This window comes from Ammodytes marinus (assembly GCF_949987685.1).
Source record: "Ammodytes marinus genome assembly, chromosome: 22".
NCBI lineage: Eukaryota > Metazoa > Chordata > Actinopteri > Uranoscopiformes > Ammodytidae > Ammodytes > Ammodytes marinus.
Window position 1 is genome coordinate 9,256,146 of NC_137226.1, and position 27,289 is coordinate 9,283,434.

A 27,289-nucleotide genomic window follows, 5' to 3' on the forward strand; every position below is an offset into this window, starting at 1 on the left:
CAACCCATGTGACAAATTACCCCGTTCTCCCCTACATCACATACAGTGAAACCATTTTCCAAAAATCTAGAAAGGGAGTTCATGTTTTTGAAATGCAACAGTACTGCAGTGTTGTGTTCTAAAGGTTCACTCTCCAGACTGCAGGGCTACTTCTGTTTTTATGAGCGTGCAAAGAGTAAAAAGAAAAAAGTAGCATTTTCATCAGGCACACATGAGGTGTGTTCTTATCTGTCCAATTCAATATTCCGGGGATTGGATAAGAATGTTACGTCAGCATGCTGAAGTGGCGTGTCGGTAGCAGTGCTGTGCAGAGCAGGTCGAAAGCGCGTTGTTGTTCATTTAAACTACATGTGGCCATTGCTATGAGAGATTGCACACAGACGTAGAGTGAAAGGTGGTATATTCTGCTTTGAGCCTCAGGGCTGAATGAGCTACGTGCTGCCCTGCTGCTGACCCTCAGCACATGTTAAGGAAGTTGAGGAGGGCGCATCAAATCAGGACCACTCTCACTCAACAGTCAGAGATGAGAGTGTATCTATGCATGTATACATATCCATCTGTGCATTAGTGTTTTTGTCGCCGCAAAATGAGCTTCAGTGTGAAGAGAGGCCACTAGTGTCAATGCTGATTTTCCTTTAAGAGCTTGAGGAGAACATAACCTTAACAGATCTGCTTGCACTGCAGACATAGTCGATGTCTCGATGGCTTTCTCAGCTCGATTTCATCACGGGTGAGTGAGTCTAACTGTTTTTGAGCAGCAGGTGTGATTAGAAATAAAAAGGTGTTGAGGACCTGTTGGGGGTATTCAGATGGGGAAGATTAACTCGACTTGTCTCAGCTAATTGCGCTCCTTCTCCAAGTGGGCCTAAATCCTCCCCACAGTCACAATAGGTGCCGGCACGACAGAGAGCTTTGATTAAATTCATGCTGTAGGCTAAGCAGAAAACAATCGTGTGCATTGGGAGTCAAGAGACGGGGGTGGGGGGGGTAAAGGCGGCAGGGAAAACAAGCAAAAGCGCAGTTAATTGGCAAAGCTACCAGGAGTTCAGAAGAAAAGGCGTGCAACTTGGGTTAATATGGCTGAATAGGTGAACTGGGTATACATTTCAAATGTTTGCACACAGGTGTGCATGTGTTTTGTTTTGTATGCATGTGTGTGTGTGTGTGTGTGGGGGGGGGGTCCTCATTCATTAGGAATACTACAGGGTGGCCAACTTTACTGACAGTCCAATAAAAACATCAATCACAGGTAATTACATCCTTGCTTAAACAATAGTTTCTTTCAAATGGGAATTAAACTCCTCTTGCCATTCTTTTTCCCTTCTGAAATGCAGACGGGAAAAAAGGTGAAAATAAAAAAACACATAGACATCTTTTATGAGACAGTTTCCTTTTCTTGAAAGCCATATCAATTCCATAACTACAGTGTTAGTGCCCAGGTCCACTGATGATGTGCAGAGAAAGGAGGTACAAGTGAGTGTAATTACCTATTAATATTCTGTTTGGCAGAGCCTCTGCCATTCACCATTCATGCCTCGTGGCAGATTTTCAAAGAGCTCCTACTTCTAATTTGATGAAATACAGACTTAATGCATTTCTGAAATCTTCATTTCTCCACCTCCTTTTCCGCTCCACTGGTTCCATCACCGAGGTTATGAGAATCAAACATTACTTCAGCCGCTGGTTGTATGGCACTCTGTTAATTGTGCGATTTCTTACATGGCACTTTAATTATGTAAAGTTGAGGCTTGCATTTGAAATTCAAGAATAGATCATTTTTTTCTTCTTTACACAGTGTTCCGTATCATTGGCGAGTAACAGTAACATAGTCAGAATGAGCTCAAAAGGGGGATGTTTTTGTCTGAGATATATTAGTGGCTCTGAACTATGACCACCTGGACTTTTAGAACAGTTTGCAATTAAACTTTTTTTAGAGGGAGGACAGTTCACCTGCCGCTGTGGCGTGAAATCAGCCTTCGGTGGCTTGTTTTCTCATGCTGGCATTCCATTTGCGCTCCTGCCTCCTTTTGTGTGGCATCAATGTAACTACTGATAGACTGACAGCGTGGGATGCGTGTCAGACCGAGACCATGCTTGTATCAGTGTCTGTTTAATGCTGCCTGTGTGTTGGCACATTTGTTGGAGTTCCCACCAGGAAGGATGGACAGCCTTTCTCTGGCCGCAGGCTAATGCAACTCTAACACACATCCATAAACCATACAAGCTGGGCAGAGTGCCCACCACTGCTTCCGACTACAAAAGCTTTGCTCTGTGCCAGGCCTTTTACCAGTACAAACACATAGTGCAGAGATGCACATAGAAAGGATAAGCCTCAGTGTGCAAACAACAGAAACAGAAAAAAGGCCCATGCACACACGCACACACGCACACACGCACACGCACACACACACACACACACACACACACACACACTGGGCTCCTTGCCTCATTCCGAAATTTTTGTTCAATCATTTCATAAACCGTGCAACTTCCCGTCTCCGACTGAGATATGAGCTGTCATGGCAACAGAGGAAAACAGTGGTTGTGGTGCGAGGGCTGGTTTGTTGGGACAAGGCGCCGCCAGAGCAGAGAATTGAGATGCAGCAGAAGTCGGGGCTGAGAGAATTAGTCATGAGTGTGTGTCCAATTACCACTCTGAAGCCGACAAAGGGTATCAAAATAATGAACACAAGCCCAGCTCTCTTCGCCGTGCTTCGGGAGACACAGTGTCACAGCAAAAAAATCCAATATGCAGCACACAAAAAGAAAGCTAGAGATACACATGTAGAAATGTGAGTCAATAACCTCACAGAAAAACAACTGCTCTGGATGTGTGGCCAACAATTTAGACTTAACATGACAACCAAAGATTGTTTTCATGTCTGCAAATTGAAGACCAGAGATTAAAAATACGACTGTGACTAAGAACATCAGATTTGATGTTGTTCATGCTATACTAAATGTTATGGTTATAGGCCTACATATTACACTGAAATGTAAGGCAGCAATTATAGTTATTAGAGCCAGATTGAAGAGATCATGTCTGTCGACAACAAAAGACAACCCTTTGCATCTGAGGAGTGATGAGCATGTGTCCAGCCTTGAGAGATGCTTTAGAATAATATGGGATTTTCCCCCTGAAGGTCAAGGGGCAGCGAGCTGTCTACACTTTTCTTTTGAACATCTCAGAGAGTGAGATAGAAAGATAGAAAGAGAGAGAGAGAGAGAGAGAGAGAGAGAGAGAGAGAGAGAGAGAGAGAGAGTGGGAGATGGGGAATGAGGTCAAAAGAGGAGACTGCAGGGCTAGGATACTCTTTGAATTCATCTGGGTGGACAGGTTTCTGCCTGCATGGCTTGTGCGGCCGACCCCTCAGACAGAAAAAAAAGTTTACAACTGGAAATGTTGTAATCACCAAGTTCACAGTTCAGTGCAGAGGAAGAATCTTCAGGAATCAAGTTGCATGAAGTCATGCCGGGGCTTTCAAACATACCTCTCTGATCCTCTGTGTACTCACGGATTGGACTGAACTTGTTGAAGCGAGAGAATTTGAAACTGTGTATCAATGATGACGCTTTGCTCAGGGGGAGTGAGGGGGAGGGGACAAAAAACCTAGGGTAGATCAACCCTGGCGTTCCTCGCACTCCATTCATTCATATGAATGCCACACCCCGTCATCCTACAGACTTGCACTGACTTCTCTCACTTGGCAGTCCAAACGTTGCAGCTGAAAAAGCACAAACAACACAGAGGTTAAGCCATTGACTTGTGAATCCAGGTGTTTTTTTTTTCTGTGAAGTGATACCGCTCTGTAAAAGCAAGTGCATTTTTAGACCAAACGCTGCCAATTTAGCTCACATAAAAGTAGACAAAATTGATAGTTTGTTGGGATGTATACTTAAAAACAAGGCAACCTCTGTACAACTCATCTGGCAGCAAATGACAGAAAACCTTTTTTGTGGTAATCGTTGAATGCCGGGTATCTGAATTTAGCATTTATGGTTAACATATACTATATACTGTATATGTTAGACACTTTAGTGAACTCTAGTGTCACCCTGCTAATCCTAGTCGACTGTTTGCACTGATCCCTTGTCAAAATGCTAAATATTTATTGAAACCAACGACGGCTCAGTTCTTAAAGGTTATCGCGTTCAAGGAGCTTGCTGAAAGACCTAAGATTCCGGGCTTTCTCTGCACAGCTAAACCTAATCCAGCTTTATAGTGAGCCTAGAAGAGCAGCATTTGACTGAGTTCGCAGAGCAGGACTGTGAAGGGGCAGTCCAGAGTTTACTCAGGTATGCAGTAGATAGTATAGTTGCATATACAGTCACATTAGCACTGGAATAGGACCCTTTTACTATCAAGGTAGTTTGAAACGTAACTTTGGATGAATGTGTTTAGTTGATAGGTAAGAGGAACAACATTACTCAGTCTAGAGAAGAGGATCACCATCAAATAATTTGTTCACAATATAAAAAAAAACATATATCATCAGCGTATAGGGTAAAGTTTTACATTAATAGTATTGTAGCTACACAGTATGTTGTGAGACAGACATTGTGGGTTTCCTCTGATATTCAGAGTATCCTGTTGCTTCACAGGTGAGAGAGTGTACCAGGCATTATTCAACCGCTCTTCCCGCCCTAACCAGGATATGAGCTCATATCGGAGGACTGTGTGTATAGTGTGTACATATAAAATGCACTCCCTCCATCAGGCAGTGAACCCAGTGGAATGTGTCTTCTTGTGGTGTGCTATATTGCAAGTTGGCCACGGCTGAGAGATGACACACACACACACAAACACACACACACATACACAAGCATAGACAAGTCTGCTGTATGTCTTCTGAGAGCAGGTCACTGGAGCTCTGCGGCAGCACCCAATGGAATGGAAAATGGCCGGGGGCGGTGGGTAGGGGTGGGGTGATTCATTGAATGCTACGGCTTTGTGTGTGTTATATACAGATGTAGAAGGAAGTGTTCGCACAGAAAAACTCAGGAGTATATTTGTTGTTTGTATATAAACATAACAGCCAACAAACACATGGAGAGGTAAATGCGGTTTTAACAACGTGTGGAGGGGAAAATGACAACAGCATAATTCCTAGCTTTATCTACGGCCTGGCCTGTGTTTTTATGAACCACAGGTATAGGGTTGGCATTCACTGGCCGTCACTAATTCTAGTTCGGATTTTACGGTCGGTAACCAAAACAAAATTAAAAGGTAAACACAAACTCTCATCTCCCGACGGGGGGCTGTCTCCACATCAAAAAGCTGCTCGCTGAACTCCACAGCCCCCCTGACTTGCCAGGAGAAAGTAGATCGCAAATTCATTAGGGCTGGAGCATATGGTGGGGTGAAGGCCTTCAAAGCATGGACACCTGGGGGTTTTCACAACCGTCACATAACCTTTGTCCTCAAAATCCACCTCTGCCTCTACTCCCTCTGCTGCCACCGTCTCCCCCCGCCCCCCTTCCTCTCATGTGCTCTTTGAAATGTCTTTCTATGGTCTAATTTGATATGCACAGCACAGTAGGGGGTGGACAAGGAGGGTAATGTGTTGCATATACTCAAAAAGCTCTTCCTCCTTATTGGGGATGTTGTGAGTGAGCCAGAAATATATTCAGTGGATCATTCGATTTGATGGGAAGTGGACTGTTTGGGTGAACAAGGTAAGAACTTTTATGGAAATGAGAGGGTATTGAGAATAGCACAGAGAGGCTGGAGTGACACTGAAACAGAGAAGGCTCAGGGGGGCAATAGCTAAAAATGCTTTCTGAATGACAGTGTGAAATACATGGGTCCTGGACTGCAAGAGAAAGTAGAGCATGAAAGGAGGACCAAAAGAGAGAATGACCAAACAACTGAGGTTATTGCTATCACATGGTGTGTATAGCATTGTCATGTCTGTCTGGCTATCACTGTATACAAGGGTCTAAAAAGGTCTATGAAACCTTTGGAGAGCCAACGTCAAAGCAAAGGTCAAAGGTACGATAAAAGGTCAATAGCCTTACAAATCAAAAAGATCATCCATACTTTCTCTCTCTCTCTCTGCCCCACACACACACACACACACACACACACACACACACACACACACACACACACACACACACACACACACACACACACACACACACACACACACACACACACACACACACACACACACACACACACACACACACACACACACACACACACACACACACACTCACACACACACACACACACACACACACACACACACACACACACACACACACACACACACACACACACACACACACACACACACACACACACACACACACACTGTGCAATCTCTCCTGACTCCACCACAAACACAATCAAACCAGCTCCTTGTCCCTGCCCTCTTCAGCCCAGCTGTAACTCCACTCACCCCCTGGGGCAGCAATTCCCTGGCTCCCATTTGAGGTCAGCCCACCCTGGAGGGGGCAGTATTGTTCTAGTAAGGGAATTTGTCTGGGCATGTCCTCCTCCACCTGACCCTGTGTGTGTGTGTGTGTGTGTGTGTGTGTGTGTGTGTGTGTGTGTGTGTGTGTGTGTGTGTGTGTGTGTGTGCGCGTGCGTGTGTCAGTATGTTGTGTGAGTTTTCTTCGTTTGTCTAGCTCAGTCTTTTTTCTGTTGACTTTTTTGTTTTTGGACAGTTTTGCTGTGACTGACTTGTCATCTCTAATGTTTGTAAGCTAAAGCTAACAACAGCTGAATGTTGAAGATGCACATAAATGCTGTGTTGTGTCATTTTGAAGCTTAGTTTGTATTCGTATGTAAGAATCAGTATGAAAGGTTTGTTTCAACTGTAAGTCAGTGAAGTATTTTAAGTCAATATTATTCATATATTAGTATTATATTATTATCAACCAAGTTTTTAAAATAAAGAAGTCCATTTGGACAGAGGCAGACTAGCTGATTCAGCTGAGTAATATAGTCTATGTTACCCGCTATAGGCCTATATCAACTAATACATAAAAACACATTCATGTCTGCTTCTTAAAGACAAACACAGTATGACAAATTACAGCACAAACGATAAGTAAATGAAGGAGGGCCAAGTATGTTTGCTATGTGAGACTTCCTGTCTCCTCTCTGTTTGTCTGTGAATTGATGAATGGCGAGTGCCTTAGTATGCACTATGTGTTGATTATCGCAATTACACACTATTACGGCTTCTATTATTCACACTGACTGTCTTTAATTACTGTAAGAGGAGGAGTGAAGGAGGAGAGAGAGACAGTGAAATTCATAGAAAGAGAGAGAGAGACCATACAGATAGACGGATGAAGCAAGACACTGCACCGAACTAATTTAAACAGAAACTTTTTGTTTCAGTAAGTTGACAAGGAATGAATCTGGCAGGGAATTAATCTGTCCGCGGGGAACACAGTGAGGAGATACACACACACACACACACACACACACACACACACGTAGGGAGGTGCAGTGCAGAGTGCCCTGTTGCCATAGTTACGGAGTGTGGCGCCACATCATGCGGCAAAGTTAATGCAGAGGTGTGTGTTGTGTGTGTGTGACTTATTTAAGCTTTCATTATATCACCACCCTGACCTATTCCAACATCCTCTACACAGGCACACACAGAGACAGAAAGGTTGCAGAGATAAATCCAGAGAGTTTTACTGTTGTAATAGCTGAGTCTTTACAGTTGGAAATAGCTTCCAATCTGTAGTTCTTACCCTCAAAGTGAAGCATCCTTAATGCTCTAGGTGGGTGACTTGGCGTACTGAAAGGAAATGTTTGGCGAGAAGAGATAAGCACTTCACGGCAAGGTCTAAAGAAAGTGTTCCTCTGGTTGGTTGTAAATGGGGCCATGCATTTTATAACCCGAATAATTCTTACAGGGCTAACTACGCCATGCTATAATGTTTATATGTGGTTAAAAGTGTGTGTGTGTCTGTGTGGGTGTGTGTGGGTGTGTGTGTGTGGGGAGGAGGGGGGGGCTATGTGTGTGTATATAGCCTTGCATTCGAAATGTAAGTGAAATTGCAAACTCATCATCAACAAAATGTAGTAATGTATCAAACACACAACTTCTCATTGCCTCTGGTAAGCCTCATTTAAATCTTATAGCCAATTAATCAGCATTCAAATGTTGAAGTTGGATCTGATTCAAGCTAAAGATGCATCACATTTTACAAACCTATCCTATGTTTTGCATGTAAAATCTCAATTTGGAAAGTAACTAGTGACTTAAAGCCTTCAGATAAATATAGTGGACAATGAGTTTTGTGAATGAGTTCTCGGTTACTGATAATATTTCACTCTGAAATGTCGTCACAGAAGCAGACATTGAAGAATAATCAAAGTAAAAAAGTACTAGGCCTATCTGAACCTCAAAGGGCAGTACTCTAGCAAATGTACTTGGTGACTTTCAACCACATTTAAAGTAAAATACAGAGGGACAAAGTTATGTAAGAACAAAGTGGATAGTCCAGCACGTGAAGGTCAGTGCTTGGGTAAGTCATCCATGCTGCCCCAACGTACAACGCTTGCAGCAAACGTTTAGTAATCGAAAGAGCAAGTTCAGCAGAAATCCAAAACACATGGGACCTGGCAGTTCTCATTGTCCTTCACCTAACTAATCTCTCATCTGCATGAAAGGACTCACTGATGCAAGCTTACAAATAGGCTTAAATACCAGTTCTCAATTTCAAGTACTATCGATTCTGCGTCTGTGTTCTTCAAACCACCCATGCTTTTCTCACATGGAAAAAAATCCCTAGTATTTTAAGAGGAAAGACAAAGCAGAATACTGTAGTCATGAGCACCAGCAAAGATGGAGCATATCAGTTCATCTCAGGAAGGATGTGTACGCTTGATCTTGAAATGAGTAGGTGTGTCCCCGCTCCGCCTTCACACTGTGCACTCCACATGTGCGAAGGTTAGTCACGACATTTACAGCTGCGCCTGTAACATATTACTGCGCTTTCATAGACCGCTTTCCAAGTCCATTCTCAGCCTTGCAGCCCTCCCTTCTCTCCTCCCATCTTTTCACAAGACATTTTTAAAAGGAAAAACCCACAGTAAGGGAAACTAGCTGTAACTGCTGCAGGCCCTGTATCTAGTAAAATAAAATCACAGTCGCTGTAAAGCAAGGGTGTAATTGAAAAGCTGTTTGAAATACGGTGGCAGCACATAAGGCTCAATGATGGTTGTGTCCACCTGGTCATAAGGCCTGGCGTCAAGAAAAGAGTGCAGGAATATGAAAGAAGGATCCATGTCATATCGTATGCAAAATAGAGAAATTAAGCCTTATTAAGTTTGTAGTATTTGACTACAAAAAACAATACAATATTTAAAAAGAATTCCTTTTGGTGTAGCAGTTATGGCCCACTGTTAAAAATTGTAATTGGTTTAAAAAAAAAAATGAATCTAATATCCCGGATATTTTCTTTTTTCTTTTTTACTATCTCAAAATGACAGCAGTTTGAATCAGAGCTCTATCCTCTGTGGGCACAGTGAAATGGAGTGCGGTAATAGTTTTGGCAATGAAAAAGAATCATTAATTTTATTGAATCCGACTGTTGAAGACAACTGAATACATTAGCTAAGTCTTAGTCTAAAGACCATGACTCTACAAAATCATTCACTATTCTCTTTAAAATATATACTCTCTATAGTAAGCAGTAAGATGAGGTTTCACACATGTTGCTTAATTGTGGACATTTAAGGGGACTATTTAGTATAGAGATTCAACCTTTTCAGACAGTAAATAATGCTCTGTGCAGGAATAGATATTTCAAACAGGGTTTGTTTAGTCATCACAAGTTGCTGACAGGTATTTAACCTAGAGCCATCACAAACAAGTTAGTGCTTTTGTCAGTTTGTGTGTGTGTGTGTGTGTGTGTATGTAGAAGCAATGCATTGATGTTTTATATACACAAGTAAAGTGAAGTGTGTTAACAAATTTGTATAAATCTGTGTTAGATTCTCCTTTGCCGAGATAATCCATCCACCTGACAGGTGTGGCGTCAATGTGCTGATTAGACAGCATGAATATTGCACAGGTGTGCCTCCTCTGGAATGAAAATATACTGTAGATTCATGCTTTTACCGTCCATAGTTTAAGTCTTGCGAAAGATAACATTGGGAACTTGAGCTTTGTGAAAATTGATAACTCGCTTCTCCATGTGTCCCATAATAACTCTTTTTGCAGATAAATGTTAGATGCAAGCAAGTCAATGTACTCTCCTTTGCTCAAAAGCATTGCCGTCTTGAGGAGTAACATCAAGATGAAGGTGTGTGACATGTTTATTTTTCGGCAGCTTGTGAAGTCGCATTGTTCAGTACACAGTGTGATGAGCTGTAGAGGCATAGTGTATGCTGTTTAAATTTTCTTTGTTATGGACAATGTTTTGCAATGGTTTATGATGCGTAAAAACCAGCAGAGAGAGAGAGAGAAAGAGAGACAGAGAGAGACAGAGAGAGAAAGAAATAGCTGTTTGTTGTTTTACCCTGTTAAACATTTGAGAACGAAAAGGCTCCAGAAGCTGCTGCAGTCATGCAATCTAGACAGACAGTAACAGATGCAAAGGCATGAATTAAGTGTAGATAGTGTCAGATGGTAAATATGATCACACATCAAGCAAGAAAATAAAATCCCAGTCACCCATCCTCTCATCTGTACTTTATTATGTTATACTTCTCTTCAAACAGGCTTAAAGGCTTTTGCAAAACATTCCTATGCTTGCAGCTGTATCCAGTGTAAAATGAATGCACAGGAAGACAACATGTTGGTCCATGATAAGCTGTGATAAGGGCTGCAGACTGCAGTGTAAGTAGGTTAGACCCCAGGGGCCCTAGAGACACTGTCTAGTTTCAAACTGCCAAAGAATTATGACAGGGTTGCAACATCTGCTGCCTTAGAGGAAGACAGACAGTGATGGATGGCCAGGTGTGTTTTTGTGTGTGTGTGTGTGTGTCAGAGCACTAAATTGACAATGTACAGCCCAGGAAATGGAACGTGCATACTGTACGTGCACATTCACATGCACCTTCGAGCAGACTGGCTGTTAAATTAGCAACGCATACATCTATGACGGATGCCAATTTCAATTTACTATGGATCAAAATTGAACCGGTGCACCGGTCGCTGTGTACGACACACGCGCGCGCACGCACGCACGCACGCACACAAACTGACAGAAACAGACTCACTAGTTGGTGATGGCTCTATGTTTAATACCTGTCAACAACATCCATATGACTGCATTTCCAGTTGAATACATAATCCCATCATAACAGATAAAGATTAATGATGTATTTATCATTCAATGACAAGAGCTTCACGCTGCACATCAGAGATTAGTATCTAGATGTCAATGGAAAATCCTACTTGATGAGATTACTGAACAGTGGGAAACATAATGCCACTTCACTGTCAGGGAAATTAATGCAACATTTATAAAACAGGATGTGCCACGCATACTTTGTAGACATTAACTTTTTTAAGATGAATGAATCTGAACATATTAATGTGACAAGGACAAAACTAACTGCTCCTCAATACACTTCTTTATTTATCATGACTGAAAGATATGCTCATCAAATCCATGTGTGAGCCTGATTCATAATGTGTTTCAACACTGTTTGCCTTAAGGCCAGTAAGACAGTAATTCTAGAGAGGAAAAAAGCACAACTTAGCCTATAATTATACTGTTTTCACCTTATATACGGTCATTAACGCCATTGCTTGTCACATCACAGTACTATAGCAAAGCGCAAAAGATCCGGACGTGCTCTGGCAAGAGTAACAGATCACAGAGAGAAGAAAAGATGACAGTAAAATCTGAGCAAGGGTTTGGGGGCCTGGGTGTAACACACAGTGGGTGTAGTTTGTGGTAAGAGAGTAACAAACGTGTGGCTTTGTGGTCGACAGTTAACTTTACCAGGTACAGGTACATTTTATGTTCTTTTAAGCTAACAGGCCAAACTTATATGTTAAGTTGTGTACTCCCTAAAGACTTAAAAGCTTATCCCATATCTGCATCTCCTCCCTCTCCCACTGCTGAGGTGGGGCTGGGTCTGGGTGAAGGGGCTGGGCTTGGTGCTGCCGGGGTCTTGCGCCCAGTGGGGATGGGTGGCAGGATGGCCTTGACGTTGGAACCAGGACGTCTGTCCAAAGAGGATGACATGTCCGTGGGTGGCTGGTCTGTGCCCGCATGGGGTTCTTCAGTTATATTGCCTGATGGTGGTATAACATGAGGATATTTTTGCTTAATACAATCCTGGATACGGAAACACAGATGTCATCGGATGTGCTGTTTTGGTGATTTTAATAGATAATACATGACTAAAGTACACATGAAAAATATAGTTTGCCTAGTTTCAAATAGTATTCAAACTTTAATGACAGTATAGCTACAATCATTTAAAGTTACACTGTAGTTTTCCCCTGGCCTCTAGTGTCTAAAACATCTCTTCTATTATTTGATTTCTGTATATGACAAAATAAAAATACTATTCTATTTAAAACACAAAACAACATTTACCGTTGAGTGTTTCCAAGGCGTGACCCAGGACAGAGATATCTAGCTGCTCCACTAAGCCAGACAGCGCCCCGGCTGAACTGGGAACAGACAACGCTGAACTAGGACGAGACTCATCCGAGCTGCTTAAAGGAGGAAAAGAAGGGAATAGGAGGAGAAGACAAACGACAGAGTGTGAGGGGGAAAAGAAGGGGAAGAAACGTTCATGTAATAAGAGGTGTAATGTATTTAGGTATTAAAATGAACCAGTTGGAAAAGAAGGAAAAACTAGAGAGCGATCGGTTTAAGTAAAAGAAAAAAATGTATTCCAAGAATTTGCTTTTTGAAGTTCTAACCATCATGCTTGGAATGCTAAGATGGATCACTTATCAATGACGTGATATTATTTTGATCATTCTTAATTAGTCGTTTCTGATTATTACTTTTTGATTACTGTCAAGTAAGAAAGGTCATACACACACACACACACATACACACACAAGACTATACAAAAATCCTATACCAGAAAAAATACAAAAGGATCCTGTGTGACAATACACACGTTAAGACACATCCCTGTTTAGAGCAGTGTAGACAGATGTCTGGAATCCTCTATAGAAATACTGAAGGGCTGAGTAATGCATACTGAGGGGCATTTATCGCTCAGAAGACAGGACTTGGAGATTTTTCAACGTATTTGGTGAAACTTGCCCTCTGAGAAGATAAAACCCAAGGGCACCAAATTAAATTTGTCTGAACATGTGCTGTATATCTCTGCATGTATCTGAAATAGCCTCATCCAAATTAATTTGATGCTAATTTCCTCTTCAGGTGAGACAAAGCTGTGTGTGCTGTTGCATACACACCACACACACGTAACCACACATACCATGTCTAACTGATTATATCCATATGTGTGTGGTAAGCCTGTTTATTGAGTGTAATAAGTGTATACACAGGGAATCAAAAGCAACTAAGGCTATAAAATCTGAACGTATTAATGGGTGTTTTGGATGTGTGTCCCCACAGGGATGTTAACAGTAGAGCAAGCTTTATAAAAGTGAACAAATGCCAAGGGAATAAAGAGCACTACAAAAGCCATTTCCTGCTCCAAAATCTTCAGATGATTTTTATAGGAAAGCACAAGACTTCATCTGGATTCTCTCACATCACGTCACCTCAAATCAAAATTGTATTCTATTGTTAAAAAACGTACAAGCCACGTACAAGGTAGACTCTTATACAACTTTGAAGTATCTATGTGAATCTGTAACATCTGGCCTTGCTTGTGACTCTTGACTGCATTGATATATTTTGGGCATCTGTAAGTGTTTATGTATTATGCATCTCATGATCTGTTTGTGTGTGTGTGTGTGTGTGTGTGTGTTCTTACCTGCTGTCTTCACTAAAATGGGTTCCAGGTTCATGATTCTGCACAGGTGCTGTCTGAGGAGACCTGGGGTAAACAAAAAAAAAGGCTAAATGAAATAATAATATTTTTTTCCCAATATAAATGTTGTCAAAATGCCAATTCATGATTAGTAGTAACTATGAATAAATAAATAACTCATGATGGGTATATTTTAGGACCCTCAAGAGGAGAGTGCTACTCCACGAGTCCTCCATATTAACAAACAGTTAGATTGAAATGATTTGGGCACCTGCCACTTCACCATCAAGGTCAAGAAGTGAACACAAAACAAACCATCAAAATACAGTTAGGACAAGTGCGCCCAATTAAATCAATTTGGCCCCCGACTCGGAGTGCCCACTTGAAATTAAGCACCAGAGAGGGCAGTGGAGTGCGTGGTGCTACTTAAAATGCACCTTTTAAAGAGCTGGCTGTAGAACCCTGGACTCTTCCCCACTATAGCCTCTCTAACCAGCTGCTCGCGCCTCCCGATTGAAGCTAGCTCCTAGGAAAAGGGACACAAAACAGCAATTGCAGGTGAAAAATGGCGCAAAGGGGAAGTTGATGTGGACGCTGATTGAAGGGGAGAGGAGACAGGTGAGAAAGTGGGACAGTGGGGCGATGATGTGTGATAGTGAGGAAGAGAAAGAGCAGATGTGAATTATTTTTCCATAAATTTGATACGGTCCTAGATGTCTTTTTAACATTCACACGCAGGCCTCATTACCGATACATTTTTCATCAGACGTGTTGTAACTCACAGCGGGGCTCTTCTGAGTGCCGAGCTGTGCCTGGTTATTGGTGGTGAAGTAGTTTCTGTAATATGGATCGGAGGGGTCAAGAGCTGTGGCAGAATGTGACGTGAGGTTGCCTGATTTCGACCTCGACATGGGTGAGGGCGGCTTCTCCTCTGGCTCCTGACCTGATAGAGAGAAACAGATACAGTATACTGTATGTTGAATACCGTTCAATACTGTTTGCGATGGTCACAGCATACATACATACTGCACAGACGTGAGATGAATATGCATTGTATATGGACATAAAAATGGAAAACAGTGTGTGGAGCATGAACACAGATTCCTTTTCCTATTTAGAAAACCAAACTTAATCTTCTCTTTTTATGAGACGACTTAGTCACTTGTATGTTTTTATTTACAAGGCGATCTTAGGTAAACTCCCTTGTTATTTGTCATCGTATATGTCCAGAAAATGTGTCCCCCATGCGTTAAGGTCTCAGGACATGGTGCTCATGACTGTTCCTCAAGCTCGTACAGAGCTGGGTAAAACAGCTTTTAAGTTTTTTGCGCCGTCGTCATGGAATAACCTGCAGAAGCAGCTTAAGCTTCAGGACCTAGTAACTCTAAATGAATTTAAGGCTGTTGTTAAGAGTTTGAAGTTGGACTCCATCGGAAATTGTGAATGTTTTTAGTTAAGAATCTTATTTTTATGTTTTACAACTGTACTTAATATCGAACTTGTATTTTGTGTTGTGTTTTATGTGTAACTGTGTTCTGCTGTCCATCTTGGCCAGGTCTCTCTTGTAAAAGAGATTTTAATCTCAATGAGACTAACCTGGTTAAATAAAGGATAAATAAATAAATAAATTAACTAAGCTTCCTAAGAGGAATTTAGGTTACTTTACACAGGCTGTGTGATACTTCCTGGCTCTGGTAAGTTGCTTTTTGATATGTAAAAAACAACTGCCCTTTTAATCAAACAATGAAAATAAAATGTGGAAACAGTGCAAGGGCGGCGCACTTGGAACTTTGCACCCTGTGTCTCGTTAAAAAAACATCTTGAGTCGGCTAATGAGGATTCTGACCAAACAAACTAATTCACACCTGTGGAGGTGTCAGGGGATGCTCTGTTGTTCTCTCCTCCTTCCTGCTCCTCTAACAACAGGTACTCCTTCACTACCTGCTTCAGTGACGTATAGGCTTCTTCCCAGTCATCTACTCACACATCCAAGTGCACACACACACACACACACACACGCACACACACACACACACAAAATGGTTGTGAACAGAGCCAATGCATCTCCCAAGAAACCGTAATGAATCAAAGTTATGGGTATGATGACCTCAGTGTAATGAGGTGCTAGCTAGCAGTGCATAAAAAGTGATGAGGTTCTGCACTCCCTGTATGTTCATCTCATTAAGAAAACAGCCAACATGTCGGAGTGCTTTCATGAGGGAATGATAAACACAGCTATTCAGTGGCTCCGTGCCTTTAATACATGTGGTAATTGGATTGAAAGTGTAGCGTATGGATTTTAGTGAAGTGTGTTAATTTATCTAAGGCTACGCCGATGACACTTGCGCTAAGCGAGGGTAAGGCATGGGATTTTTCGCTCTGTGAGGCACTACAATGACAAAATGCCTGTTAACACGGCAATCTCAGCAAAGACTTCCAAACTCTCACTATACTCAAAGGTTGAATGAATAGGAAAAAAATTCGGTAACACTTTATAATAACTATCCGTTGTAACTCGTTAATAGATCATTAGTAAACTCTTAATTAATGATTATTAATGATTTGTTAAGTGTTTGTTAGCAGTTTGTTAAGGATTTATAACAATGGTAGAAAGTTAATAGTTTAATAATTTAATCAGTTCATCTGGGAGGTAATCCGAGATTAACTGATCACGTCACGTTCAAGTCCATGGCATGCACAGTGTGTATTGAGTTTATTTAAAAATATTTGAAAATGGGGCTGCCCTCAGTTGCCCATGCACTGTGTATAGTCTATAGCCTATTTCAGCCTCGTCGGTATCTCGGATTACCTCCCAGATGAACTGATTCAATTATTAAGCTATTAACTATCTACCATTGTTATAAATCCTTAACAAACTGCTAACAAACACTTAAATCATTAATAATCATTAATTAAGAGTTTACTAATGATCTATTAACGAGTTACAACGGATAGTTATTATAAAGTGTTACCAAAAATTCTTCCCTGGGGATTACTTTAGTGTTTTACTTTGCTTACAATAGATTTTTGTTGAAAATGAATAGCTATTATCTATCAGTACACTTTATAATACAATTAAACTTTCATTTACTAATAGTACAATGGATCTGAAAAGCCACTTGAGGAAATTAAATGTGTAATAAACACTTATAAATACAGCATACAACATAACAACATAAATTAACATATTCCATGTCTTAATAAAAAAAGACTTCAAAGAGCTTCTTTGCCGTACCACAGGGGATAACATTATCGAAGAATCCTGGTCGTTGCCTGTTGGTACTGGCGTAGAGCTCTAAACGTGACACCGCCGCGTCAATCTGTGCTTGTGTGTAGAAGCCCCGGCTGTTCAGGTGGCCAATGTAGTTCTCCACCTGGCTGGGGATGAGCAGGATGTATCGAGGCTCAAAGGAGCTGTTCTTCAGACTGAACACACCCTGCGGGGACAGACACACACTTTGCTGCTCTGTTTCAACATAGATTTGATATTCTGTTTATTTGCAGCTTTGTGTGAAGTGATCCACAATGTGCTGGAGCGAAGTCGGAGATGAGACCAGCTTCACATTGTTCCATTCTCTTGGAAGTAAAACATTGTGCATTCCTTTTAAATGAGTTTAACAGAAAGAAACATATTCTGTGGCAACATTATATAAAACAAGCTTAAGCTTTAAACTGCTGGATGAACTGATCAGTTCAATTACCCGAAACACAGTAACACTTTATTTTAACCCCCCTATTTAGCCTTTATAAATATTAACATCGTATATTGTTTAAATCACACTGTAATGCAGCTGTAAGCATAAGGACATTTTGACATATTTATTAATGTACAGAATTAGTCATAGAAGCTATGAGAGGAACTTCTCTTAGGAAAATAAAAACATTTTGTATCATCACAACTGTGTTTTATTATATTGTGATTCATTTCTTTCCTTAAGACTATGGCAATCTAGGATGCATGTCCTTAATGCCTGAGGGTTTTCTGAAAAAATAGTACGAATTGTCAAGTCTACCGAAACCTTAATATCTAAGCCTGTGTAGCACATAGAAACATGAAATAAAATACATTTAAAAGTTAAGGTTCACATGTTTTATTTAAACATGCTCCCTTAGCGCTTACAAACCAACAAATATTTCTAAAAATCGTCAAAATTAGATGAATTAAAAAATTATTAAATATTGTTAATAAATAGATGCAATGTGTTGTGTGATTTTCGTCAGTAGTCTATAGTAGACCTTGATTCTGCGCACCAAACGCCACTAACTGTTCTGTCGCCGACATAGCTGGCGTATTTTTTTTATTATTTTTTTAATTTTTAATTTTTTTGATTGACATGATTTTCGGCAAACCACACAACTTTTGGGTGGTCACGTGGTCTTAAAAAAATCAACAAAACCCACCTCATGTGTATTTGAACCAATGACAGTGCATTCAATGCTGGGAATGCCATGAAAATTAGATAAAGTAATAATGCTGCACGATGCAGCATCAGGCAGGAGAGCCAATGTGGCATCGCGCAGCAGCCGTCATCAATGGGTTAAACACCAGCCCACAGAGGGGGTTTTATTTGTTGACTAATACAACTACATAGTAGTATGTAACATGTTTTAGATACCAACACAACCAACAAATTTTTACCTTCATTGTAAATATAAGAACTAAATTAAATGGTTAATGTAGACTTTTTCTGTGCCTTGTAAGAAAGTCGATTTAAAAACAAAACGTTTTTTTATACTGCTTAATGCTTATGAGTATGTATGTATCTAACATAATATCATTCATCACATATATCATAGTGTATGGTACTAAATGTATTTCCTTTGTTGCTGGTAAATCTTTATGTCAGTGCACTAGATTCAAACCACATGTGGTATTAGCCTGCTTGATGTACTGTGTAATGTAAAGTTATCCATACGCACCTCTAGCTCCATATGCACACAGCATGCCAATCCTTCTCTGGCTACAGCCTCTATGGCTTCTCTGGTCAGGCCATACCTTTGACCCCCATACTGCATGGTCTGGAGAAACTTACCCTAAAAGGAATTTCCCAGTTGTAAAAAGGGAAGGAAAGAGGGAACATTTTAGTGTGCCACTTTATTGCCCCACTACTCATGTGGCCACAGTTATGAGCAACATCTATCTCCTTAAGTGGAACTAATCCCTGAAATACACACACAGCCCCAGCATGTTCTGTCAACATTAACAACCTGAAGGAATATGCCCATTCTTGTGAACTCAACCTTTGACATGGTGATAGCTGCAAAAATATCTTTGTTACTTCTCAAACATGACCCCTGACCCTATGGGAGGGAACACGACTTTGGGTTGTAGTAGCAAAAGTGAATTTAAAGGTGCTGTAAGCGGAATGGTTCTTTTAGCTAACTTCCTGTCAGTTACTGCAGTTAGCAGTCCCCTCGCTCGTCCCTACGTCACCACATTAATGCACTGCGGTCTTCAAGCAGCGAGTTATCTAGCATAATCTCAGATCCATAAGTGTGATAAAACATGATAAAAACCATCAAAACAGACATTGGGAAGGATTTTGACCTGCTCCGCCATTGTAGGCGCATAAACATCCGCTATTGTAGGCGCATAAACATTCACCCATCTGTCTCTCTGGCGTGCACCGGCAGTGAGACCATGAGTGAGACGGGTGTCGGTTTGTAGCGTTCTCTCGTGTGATTGGATATTAATTTCGGGATCCGCCGAAAAGTTTATTTGCCGATTACATGCAGAGCAGCTGACTGAAAGATCGGCTTTATGAAACGCGCACATTATGTAAGAATGAATAAAGAGCGATTTAACAATTATATTAACATAAATAAACCGCTTACTTCACCTTTAACAAACAGACATACAAATTCAGATAAAATATTTGATAGCATTTCTGAGTAAAGGTTATCTTGAATGAAATATATTTCTGTAATGTAGTAGCTGTTGTTTTGTATTGTTTTACTGAAGCCTATTTTGACAGTACTGCCATTGTCACAGAGCGTGCGCTCCATATTGAAACTGGCCTATCAATTAAATGGCCACAGGTAGAGCCAGTAGCAGTCAACAATTTGCCACTCATTAACTATGACTCACAACATTTAAACTTGGTTATAAAATCTAAGCCACATACTCTGTATCTTCTGAAGATCCCAAGTCAAGCAGGAATTTAAGCTCTCGAAAACACTCTATTGTGTCACTGAACCTTCCTAAACAGGTCATTGAAAAGCAATCAAATACTTAATTACAAACATGATTCTTGTGATTCCATATTACCACACGCGGATGCCATTAGGAACAAATTGTGTTTACAACACAGGAAGGAGTATAATAAGTACCAAGTAATGGTGATTGGGGTTAATTTTGTTTAAGTACAGCCACAAGGAGTGGGTTCAAGAGGTTATGATTGCATAGTTACTGAAAAGCACGTCTGATGGAAAAAATTAGTGAATAGGACAAGGGCAGCAAAACAAGCAGACAGTAAAGCAGCGGCAGTGGCAACGGAAGAATGGAAGATAAAGGAGAAGAATGGAAACATCAAGCTGAGCCAGGGAAAAGTTAAACTGATCCACTTCCTTTGCTGGTGTAGGAAAAAAAGGCATAAATTCCAGCATCAAAGGCCTTCGCTGTGTAAATCACGGCACGGCCCCAGACCTCTATCAATCACCCCCAAAACACTCTTAGATAACCTGCAGCTTGACAAAGGGGGGAAGATGGAGAACAAATGTGTCCAAGACCTCTGACCTTAGCTCTCATTTTTTTACTAAGAAAAGTCCACTCATTTTAGGATTGTGTTACCTTTAAAAGCATATGAGAATCAATGTTGCAGTTGCTGTGGCTTAAAACAAATACAAACTGATCATGCAAATTCAATCAGAGCTTGACAATGGCTGACGCTCTGAGAGAAGAGGCAGATTTTAATGGAGATTTTGATCATTAACTCTCCTTGTCAATTGTCTAGGACTAATAATCATCACTGTGATAAATCCCCCTTAGGTCAAATGTAATAAATAAAGCTGTTACACCTTATCAATAGCTCAATTCAACTCAATGTATCTTTGCTGGATTGAATATCAGCCATTAAAAGTAAAATTAATCCATCCAATTAAACTAACTAGCTCAACTACTCAAATCATTACTGCCGGTGAGCAAATTTGATCTGAAACCCATTTCTGAAGTAGTTATGTGAATCAAAAGGCAGTAAAAACAATGCTTTTCAATCCCCAGTGTAATTTAATTAACTTGTGGCGAGTTAAGTATTCATCAGTTTGCATGATCTATAACAGAGTGCATGAGATCATTTTGAGTGCAGAACTCAAAATGACACATGTATTTTGCTCCCATATAATCTCAACAAGGGTTTGTGATAAATAAAAAAAAGCCTAGTGGCAAGCTTACGCACCATGTGAATCATGTTCTGAAAATCTTCTTCACTGACAAAATGGTAATCAATTTCATTCTCCTCTCCAAAGTAGGGCCCCCTTGTGGTGTGACAGGTACTATGGAAACACACACACACACAAACACACAGGATTTAGTCATTCACTTTAGTACCAGCATTATTAACCGACACTACTAAGGACTCATCAAGTGACTGTGACATGAGTAGAGAAAGTTTGAGACTGACCCATAGGCAAAGTATTCGCTGAACTCGTGACACAGCCTGTGAGCTATCTCTCTCTTCCCACAGCATTGAGGACCGGTCAGAACCAGCAGAGGATATGGAGAGTCCAAACTGGGCAGAGTACTGCTTGGCGACACACAGAAACACACACGTTTTCGATACTCAAACTTTAGAGGAGAACGGTACATTGACTGTAGCTGCAGCATTTTATTTGCTGATGATGGATGTTTCCGAAAAAATAAATAAAAAAAAAGTGCTGATGCGTAAAAAAAAAATATTTTAGGGAGTAGATACAATGTGCAATACACAAACACTGCAGCCAAAATGCTGCTCATGTTTGAAAACAACTTTCATGACAGTTGATGACACAATATTTTTTATGATTATGACTAATCCAATTTCAGAGCACACTTCTCTTACTATGTCAAATAATTCTGCATTAATATAATAATGTAGTAAATATAAAATAAATAAAATGTCCTTAATATTATATCAAAGGAAATGATGTTAACTCAATCCACAGGGTGGTTTGATCTTATGCTTTACATTCAGGATCAAGGTAGAGGACCATTCAGAAGTTAGGATGTTAAACAATACTATTCATACCAACCTGTCATGGAGCACCTGGGGCTGCATCATCTGGTACACCAGGTGGGTCATGTGATCTTTGGCTGCCACCACAACCAACGGAGGGTCATACTTGTTTACTGACGATACCTGGGATTTAAGGTTTGTATTCATTCAAGTGGCATATATAATGCAAGCAGTCCCACATCCATGGAAAAAGGAATCAGTACAACAGTATTCTGATTAAACATGGAGGTTGCTAAATTGGCAAAATGTCTTTGGTAGTTACTTAAAAAATAAAAAATACCCAAATGATTCATTATTATGTTCATTCTTACCTTCTCTTCAACAGAGACTTTCTCTTGGTCCAGCACAGTCAGATGCTGAAGTAGGAAGACGACCGCCAGCCTGTAATCTGGCTGCTCCTACCAATTCCATTCACATGGCACATGTTACATAAACATACTGATGCATCTATAACTAAAGCACAAACTTTGCTTTGTTGTCAATCTGAATACAGTTAAAAAAAGTGCCTAGGTTAGACACCATCAACTGCACCATCACCTTAAAAGCTCTATATACCGTACATGTGCCAGTAATAATAGAAGGTGTAGTGCTAACTGATAGGCTGGTCATCATACACAGTACATCTCCCTACATAGCATACTGTGGGCAGTAAAGGGTTATATTACCTGTACAGGGTTTCCCAGCAGGTTCAGGTCCCTCAACAGTAGAAAATCGTGAATGTGTTTGCACTCCTGAATTTCACAAATCTGAAACAAAAGCACAAATTCATGCCATGGAGTCCCTATCTGAATGTTTTTTGTAGTCATTCAATTTTTTGGAGCATTTTGTCTACGACTGTTACTCTGTCATAGCAGAATGTTGTTTTTGTTAAGGAGTCTGCTCTAGTCTGCTCATCAGTTTGCAAATATTTTGTAATCTGTTAAAACAAGGACTTGCAAACTGGCCAATCAGCGGAAAGGCACGGCAGGGAAACCTATAAACGTGCTTTCCTATTGAAATGTCCTGAAACCAAACTAAACACCTGCTTACTCCCGCACTGTGACAATGTATGCAATACTAAAACAACATTTTATCTGAGTTTAAACATACTGTCCGGTGCCAGAGCTCAATGTTCCCTGTTTATTACATGTACTTTATTTAATCTACATGTTTATTCACACCACTCCTATGTTCAGTTAATTTTAGGTGAAAATCTAATCTCATAAATTATCTTAATCAAAAGTTAAATTTAGGCTGACATACAGTATGTGTGCGCTTAACCACATTCTTTCTGAAGCTTGTCTAGGATCAATACCTTGTTTTTCTCCAGATTGATGGAGCCCAGCAGGTGGAGACTCTGGAGACCGGAGAGACTGGTGACTCTGTTCAGAGACAAGTCTAGAACCTGCAGACTCTTCACATTCTCCAAGCCTTCAATCCTCTCCAGCTGGTTCCCCCTCTGGACACAGACAGGAAAGAGGACACATTTTAAAGTGACACCTACGTGATATTCATGAATATGCAGCACGCATGCTTAAGCAGGCTTTACAACTTACAAGTTCTCCTTCACATACAGTCAATGATTCACATACTAATAAATATTAAGGACGAGTCACGGTTGCTCTGCGGGGTCCTTGAACCTTCTTTTCCCCTCAGTGCTGGGATGAGTGGCAGGCCTTTCCTCTCTCTGCTCCATTCTGACAGGTGAGGAATGACAGCCCAACAGCTGGCGGGGTGCAAGCGCAGCACGCTACTCAACTAAAGAAGCAGACCTGGGCACCCCTCCATATAGTCAGGATCCCCCAGCCTCCATTCCCCTGACTAAAGTTGTTATCTAGCTGCCTGGCCACACCTCAACCTGCTCTTGCCAAGCATGTTGCCTGGCAGAGGGCTGCTGTCAGTGGGGGTTGGTGGGGGGTGAATGTGCTGGTCCCCTGAAGCTATGGGTCGCTGCTGTGATGGGCTGTGGAAAAAGGCTGCTTTGACAGGGCTGTGCTGTTTGGGGAGGCAGCATGTGAGGAAGAGGGGTCAGGGATAGGATTAGATGGATTCCGGATGGACAAGGTGTGTGTGTGTGCGTACCAGCAGCTGGCCCAAAAGCAAAGCTACAGACTGGGGCAGACACAGCCAGACTGATGGCTGCTGACAATGCGGAAACACTGATAGACAGAGCAAGTGTAGTTTGCGTACACCTACACACACACCATTACACACACACACACACACACGCAGAAAGAGAGAGAGGGACAGAGAGAAAGGGCCTGCTGTTGGGCCATATGGTGAATCACGAACAGGGGGCCAAGGTTTTACTAAATGTAAAAATGCGTCCAAAAGGACAGAGAAATAAAGAGGAAGACAAGAGGGTGGAGAATAGCGCGATACACAGATAGGTGAAAGTTAGCATTCATGAGGTAAAATACACGCCATGAGGAAAAAACAACTACAAAATAACTCCTACTGTGTGTGTCTAGATTTGCATTGAAGGAAACAACCTCCAATCTGTGAAGCAGTATCATACATGCCAATGAAAGCATTGCAAAGCAATGACAACGAACGGTGGATAAGGTTTCTGTTCTAAAACGAATGTTTGATAGTATGTGCATGCAGGCACACTGTATAGTTTGAATGCATTTGCACTCTGTGTATATATAGCACTTTGTGTTATATTTTGTGCGTGACTGTAATGGAGAAGCACCTACCAGGCAGAGGTGTGTCAGAGCCAGACTGTCCAGACCGCTGATCCTGGAGATCTTGTTGTGTGCCAGGCTGAGATGGATGAGCCTGAAACAGAACTCAAGACCACTGATCTCACTGAAACTATTGTCTGAGTACCCGCATGTTAAGGATAATACACAAAGGGAAAATGCAGTCAAACATTATTTTTAGTATATTTGCATAGACGTTATTCGTATAGGTGACGAAAGAAGCTGTATGGTTTAGAAAAAAAGTGTTTGTGAGGGTGTGACTGACGAAGACAGAGTAAGAGACAAAGACAAACAATATGTATGTGTGTGTGTGTGTGTGTGTGCGTGTGCGTGTGTGTGTGTGTGTGTGTGATTTCACATGAACATGGATGAATGTGAATGTCTCTCAGCAGCAGTAAGGATACAGCCCAGATCCAGTTCAGTAAGAGATGAAAAGTCTGACAAATCCTTCATTTTTGTCATACGGTTGTGTGAGAAATTGACTTCCTGAAGAAAACAAAACAAAAAACATCACATCTCACACAGGAAATTCTGAGACTTAAATCCATAGAGTATATGGGAAGGAATCTTCAACTTGCTAAAGTTCACTGTCATTCAAGGGCAGTTAATGCCTTGTAAGCATATTCAAGTTGACTGCAGATGGGCTATGGAAATCAAGGCCTTTCTTGAGGGAATAGTGCGAGAGAGAGTGAAGCCCAGGCCAACAATCAAAATGTGTGTCTTACGCTGTCAGCTCAAGGTCCTGGCGTTACCTTTAGATTCTTTGGTGGCTGAAATCCAAAGAAGTCGGAGATTTCATTGTGGGAAGCGTCCAGCACGACAAGGTAGGGCATGTGGCTCACACAGGATAGATCTAGCAGTTTAGTAATGATCAAAGGATAAACACAACCACAGAAAAAATTATATTAATATTTAAATGTGAACAAATCACATCTTGATATCAAAAAGTCACCTCTAATTTTGTTGTGTGGCAGTTCCAGCTTTTGAAGGTGGACATAACTGCACAGAATGGAGACGTCCGTGAGATTCTGACTCTGCAGTAGAGAGATAATAAACCTTGGTTAGACTTAAAGGTGCACTGTGTAACTTTGCGTTTGTCAGAGAAGTGAACATTTTCAATTTTCAACCTGAAACGTAACTGTTTCACTCTTGTTTACAGCAGTGGGGCCATAGTTTTGTTTACACACATATTCTAGTCCAACATTTGGTTCCAGGTGCCTCAAAATTATGTTGTTTTGATTAATTATTACAGAACTATTCAATACTAGAAAATGTGTTTTGTAAACTAACTGCTGGCCCTGCAAATGTTAACAAATGGCCCTCCACTGAAACTGCATAGTGCGCCTTTAACTTGCAAAAAATGTACTGTCAACATAACAACAACATGATGACACAATGTGAATGCAAACTGATTTGTCAGGGAACACTTTGTCTTGAAAAATCTGACTGTCGATGTAGGCTACCGTCACATTAAAGTGTCTTACAGGCAGAGACAGGTTGTGGTACAGGTGTTGCAGCCCAGTGCCACAGCGTCCAAGGTTGGACACACAGCTGGACACCATCTCAGTGGTTAAAACACCATCCTTCTGTAGACATAATACATTTAGTCTTTCATTAAAGCAGTGACGCTATAGCACAGTGTATCAGTGAACAGGAATCACTGCATTGACTGCATTGGACAAAAGGCCACTAAAAGCATCACACTAGTGCTCACTGTTTCCTACCCCTAAAAGCCCCCATGCACATGATCATGCAGTACACAAACACAGAGAGAGAGAGAGAGAGAGAGAGAGAGAGAGAGAGAGAGAGAGAGAGAGAGAGAGAGAGAGAGAGAGAGCGAGAGAGGGTTTCAGGAAGGATGCACACAACTGTTTTTGCTCCTAAAGAGCTGTTGCTAAATTGCAAATAATATTTGACCTTGCTGTGTTGCTTTACTTCCCCAGACCTCTTGTGTAAGGTTACCTGCTTTATCTGTTGCATAACGGAACACACACATATGAATAGTAGTATTCAAAACTGCTCCATTAATAGACTTCTTAATGTATTTTTACATCGACTCTACTTGACACAAAACAATAAAACGAAAGATATTAAGGCAAACAAGTTCATGTCTAAGTAGCCTATGAAAGCTGTAGCCTACTTACGGTGTTCTCCTCCTTACCTCCATATCTCGGCTGTCTTGTAGCTCATAGCAGATGAGAGCTTCAGCAGACTGAGCGTCAGTGTTGGACCCAGGGGGACAGCAGCTAGGCGACGCTGAGGAAAACTCTTCGCTCGTTGTTTCCTTCATTATTTCATGATGACAACTCGGCGTCGAGGGAGTAAAATGTGCGACTCAAGTCAGGAGTTCAAGTAAGTCCAATAAATCAATATAAAAAATGTCTAGCCTAGCGAGAAAGTTTGCTTTTTTCACTGGAAGCGTACGCTGTCGTTGCTGGGCAACGCTTAAACAATTGAGAGGCGAGAGAGGGATTGTGGGTAGTGTAGTTTGCTTT

General features: G+C 41.1%; 1 protein-coding gene across 1 annotated transcript; it reads right to left on the reverse strand.

Annotated features, from left to right (window-relative positions):
- Positions 1-11,393: 11,393 nt before the first annotated feature.
- lrguk (leucine-rich repeats and guanylate kinase domain containing) lies at positions 11,394-27,084 on the reverse strand (the record flags this gene model as incomplete). The annotated part of the gene is made up of 21 exons (XM_080051508.1): positions 11,394-12,227; positions 12,535-12,656; positions 13,904-13,966; positions 14,338-14,426; positions 14,683-14,843; positions 15,766-15,876; positions 17,136-17,337; positions 18,821-18,934; positions 21,295-21,391; positions 21,520-21,639; positions 22,127-22,233; positions 22,422-22,508; positions 22,776-22,856; positions 23,405-23,548; positions 24,789-24,913; positions 25,199-25,280; positions 25,547-25,647; positions 25,747-25,828; positions 26,279-26,380; positions 26,712-26,765; positions 26,956-27,084. 21 exons carry the CDS (start codon positions 27,082-27,084, stop codon positions 12,016-12,018), a joined length of 2,385 nt encoding a protein of 794 aa, XP_079907634.1. The 3' UTR covers positions 11,394-12,015.
- Between the last annotated feature and the right edge of the window lie 205 nt (positions 27,085-27,289).